The 4129-nt window shown below is 45.7% G+C and overlaps 2 protein-coding genes across 2 annotated transcripts; both read right to left on the bottom strand.

Annotated features, from left to right (window-relative positions):
* Nucleotides 1–621: 621 nt before the first annotated feature.
* On the bottom strand, nt 622–1418 carry BDW43DRAFT_196092 (uncharacterized protein). The gene has a single exon (XM_032039071.1). It carries the CDS (start codon nt 1232–1234, stop codon nt 665–667), a length of 570 nt encoding a protein of 189 aa, XP_031895911.1. The 5' UTR covers nt 1235–1418; the 3' UTR covers nt 622–664.
* On the bottom strand, nt 1419–3576 carry BDW43DRAFT_196103 (G1/S-specific cyclin). Its single transcript, XM_032039072.1, has 3 exons — nt 3340–3576; nt 2712–3140; nt 1419–2649 (listed from the first exon to the last, which is right to left on the bottom strand). The coding sequence occupies exons 2-3, from the start codon at nt 2922–2924 to the stop codon at nt 1603–1605; spliced, it is 1260 nt and encodes a 419-aa protein (XP_031895910.1). The 5' UTR covers nt 2925–3140; nt 3340–3576; the 3' UTR covers nt 1419–1602.
* Between the last annotated feature and the right edge of the window lie 553 nt (nt 3577–4129).

The raw sequence follows: 4129 nt of genomic DNA, 5'->3' as shown, positions 1-4129 counted from the left end.
CTTTCCATACCGGCTATTGAAAGGATCCACCTTACACTCGCTCACTCGGTTTATCATATCACGCCTGACATGTCTAGATGGTTTGCTTGGCTTAATTGTGGAGTTGATGGTCTGCTTACCTATATATTATATCTCTGTGCAAATAGTGCTCTTGATCGATCTATATATGAGTTTGTATAGTATTACCGGATATATAATGCTACATTATTGTCATTATCATTGATATATTCTCGCTGCGTACGGAGTATGGTGGAAAGAGATTGTCGTTTTATGTGATTCAAGTCCTTAATTCCATGTCTTGGTCATTCCATTCCGGGATCCCCTGGACAAAAAGTATCCGGGGGTATAGTTGACAGAAGAGATGAACGAAGACCGGCAACGTGGCAGGTTAACAGAGATACATACATACGGTACATACATTACGCGCTTTGTAGACCCAGTAAAGGGGGGCGTGATAATCAAATACCTATCCGAGCAGGTGTAGATCTAAGTATGTAACGACCCCTTGGACAACATAACGGAGACTCAACTCAAGTAATCTTTTTACCTACTTCATGGATCTGTGACCCAGCCTACAACAGGAAACTACAAAGGCGTGGTTCGTAAGGTATCGTGTATTGAATCTACTCCGATCTTGTTATCGCAGTAGTATACTATTCTCATCTCATATCAGCTCATCCACCAGAAGTAGGAAACTCCCCGGGTGATTGTTGGGAGTCACAAAAAGGGTAGGAAAAAAAGTAGGGTTCCAAATAGAAACAAAGAAGAGGAAATCTAGAGAAAGCAAAGAGGCATGTGTGTTCAAACTGACACGAAAACGCTCAAGTTTATCCACCTGTCCAAGTACTTTCTCACTGTCCAAATCATAAGATAACAGAAGCTGTATCAACTTTTCTTTTTGCCAGCTCTTGTCGAAGGTAAATTTTTTTTCTTTCTCCTGCGCTTTTGCTTTTTTTTGTCTTTTTTTTAGGGGTTCGGTCTTTTTTTCTGCTTTTTTTTTTGGAGGGGACCTCTCTCCATCAGCCAAGATTCCGAATAATGCAGGCAGCGAAATGCTCTGCCCACGTAAAAAAAAGAAGTATATTGCATGGGAGGTGAGAGGTAATGCCACATTAGTGTATGTATTTGAGTGGGATGGGGGGAAAGTTCGGCGAAAAGGGTCAAACAAAATCCTCAGGTTGGCAAGTCCAAACCGCCGCCCGAGGTGCCGTTGAATGGGACAACTCCAACACATGGACGAGAAACGGTATAACAAATGAAAATGATTTAATAAAAAATTTAAACAGGCAAATGCAATTTAGACTCGAACGGCTCGCGCTTGCAATGCTAGATATAAGAATGAAATGCAACTTGGAACTCCCAAGATATGATGGATAAAAACACAAGGAAATGGGTATGCCCTTTAAAAACGGTAAACGGAAATGCGAAGGAACAAAACACGACCACGTCGGTAATCGGTCGAGCATTGAATAAAAAGATCAATGATAGACATGAACCAGCATCGAGTACCTAATGGCACAAGAGGCTGGTGGCACGATACTGGTGTCGACTAATGTATTGATACACTATTGACGGAAGGCACCCTTAACACATTTGTTGGATTCAGTAGCCAGTGCTGAATGACATCTGTGGTTGAAGGTATTGCTGCCCCTGGGTGAATGTGGAGTCATGTTGATACACATGGGAGCCCACATATGACATACTCGGCGGTGGCGTTGGGGAGGGCGAGCACGCGCTCGTCCCTGGGACCCCTTTCACGAAGGTAGAGTTACCACCATTGACAAAGGCATCATTTTCAGGGGTAATCGGAGGCGTAATATAGCCATGAGGCATATTGGAAGGATGGGGTGCCTTCTGTGGAGTAGCAAGTCCAATTTCGCCCTCATACGGCTTGGACTCGGAGTTGACGTCTGAAGGTGGGCTTGGAGGAGTGTAGCTGGCAATTGAAGCCTGACGGGCCAGAAATTGTTCCAGGATCTTGGAGACCCTAGAAAAGTGAACCGAGGAGTACTTCCGGAACAGAATCTGGGAAGGCTGATGGAGCTGCTGAGACAAGCCCACCAAAGTCATCGAGTCATATTGTGAAGCCCACTCGGTGTGACGAGGCTGTGTTCTATTGAGAATGCACCGCGCAAGAGCTAATGAAGCTCTTGCAAGATCAGATGATGGTTTGGACACAAACTCTCTGTGAAACAAAGAGATTTCGGAGATGTATAATGCCATGTGTTCCAGCTCGGGGTCGTACTGTGTGTCCATGACAGCCATCTGCAGAAAGCTGTCGACAGTTGGGTGTCCAATCGTCCAACCCAAAGTCTGCAGGACATGCCACTCCATCTGTGTAAACATATCGTCGTCATACAGAGAGCAACACATTGATTTCAGCTCCTTGATAGTGGGTACTCGATCCTTCTTGTCGCCGTACTTTGCCGCGATAAGCAAGGCCGCACATCCAACTAGTTGATAATGTCTCTTGTAGACCACGCGCTTTGAACAGTATCTATCGAGGAGATTAATTGTCAAGAACAAAGTCGATGGTAACAGCTGGAAGGCCGTGTGGGCTTCGATTAAGAAGTCGAGCAAGTAAGGGCGCATAAACCACTGAATCTCCGTCTGAATATCGATTGATTCAACATCTGGGAGGGTAGAAGCCTGAGACAAGTATGAGATTAGCCAAGATCGAATCAGACCATTGAAGGTGTACGGTAACGAACATCCATGTCCAGCATGTGTGACAGAATATCATCACGGAGTTCATCGCTGGCAACTTTAGACAGCTCATCCGCAATGGCATACTGCCGCTCGCGAGCAATCAATTTCGCGTGCTCTTTAGGGTTCATATGGGGCGCAGGAAAGTCCTCGTACGATTCCACAAAGAAAGTGTCGCAAGGCTGATAGCTGGACGACGGACGTTTATGATAGGCCATGGTGTCAAATGGTAATATTATTAAATGAGTGGACCTGATCAGAGTCGAGCCTATCAGGAAACGACGAATTTAAGAGAATGACAGTCGTCAAATTAGTTCGAATTAATGAGCGGAATTAGTTGGGAATATTAAGGGCCAGCACAAAGACGATAAGCCTGAATGCTGGAAAAGGGGCAAGGTGTCCGGACAATTGGTTGAAACACTTCGTGGCCGGAGCTAAAAGAGAGACTGTTAGTAGAAGAAGTATTATTAGATATTAAAAATTAGTAAGGTTGAGAGAACGACGGGAGGAGAGAAGAAAGAGAGGTAGAGACAAAGCAAATGTACGAAGGAAAGTTTCGAAGGTGATGAAGGGAAGAGCAAATGAAAGTGTCGAAGATGACAAGGGGGGTTACCTGGGGATAAGAGTACTAACCCAGATAAAGAGCCTTCGGGCAGAGGGCACGGTGCAACCCTTACCGTGACGGCGAGTCTGGCATCTAGGCTGGGACAAGACGGAGAAATGATCTGTCACTTGTGGACACTGTAGGATACCAATTCAAAAGGCGAAGGACGACTGAACGTCTTCACCCTAGGAACCGGTGCTTGATTGCAAGTCTTTGGGGGGTACTCCGGAATGTGGAAGGGGAGCGTAGGCACGAGCCCTATGTAGGGATAGGGAGATCGTCAGGGGAAGTCAGAATGCAACAAGAATGTTACAACGTACAGTTTGCCCTCCAGCGTATGAACGGTTTCTTGTACGCAGTTGAGATAATGTAAACGGAGTAGAGCGTTCGACGGCCAGTTCCACAGTTAAGGGAGTGAGGTCAAATCGAAGCTGAAGGTATCGAAGGTCAAAATCGGTGTTCCTGGAGCAGGACGAAATCATGTCAGCCACACAATCCTTCCCAAATGTTCTGTCTTCCATATTTCCTCTTTTGAATTGTGCACAAGACCTCAATTGCGGGACATTGTTGGTGTCTCTTGGCCGTGTCATAGGTTGAACCAGTTGCCGAAGTATGCCCCATACTGGCAGCTTCCCTTCCCTTTCAAGAACCTGAATGCTCCTTGAACCGTCTAGGTCCCAAAGAATGTGAGCCCTTCTTGCAGATAATATGAACCGCCGATGAGATAAACTCCACGCAGAACGTAGGACCCGTGTTTTGAAAGTATCCTTGTCTTCCAACCTCACGAGAACACGTCATTCCAGCCAATTCTTATTACCC

This window comes from Aspergillus alliaceus (genome assembly GCF_009176365.1).
Source record: "Aspergillus alliaceus strain CBS 536.65 unplaced genomic scaffold BDW43scaffold_56, whole genome shotgun sequence".
Taxonomy (NCBI): domain Eukaryota; kingdom Fungi; phylum Ascomycota; class Eurotiomycetes; order Eurotiales; family Aspergillaceae; genus Aspergillus; species Aspergillus alliaceus.
Note: the sequence above shows the minus strand (reverse complement) of the source record. Positions and strands in the feature narration are given on the sequence as shown.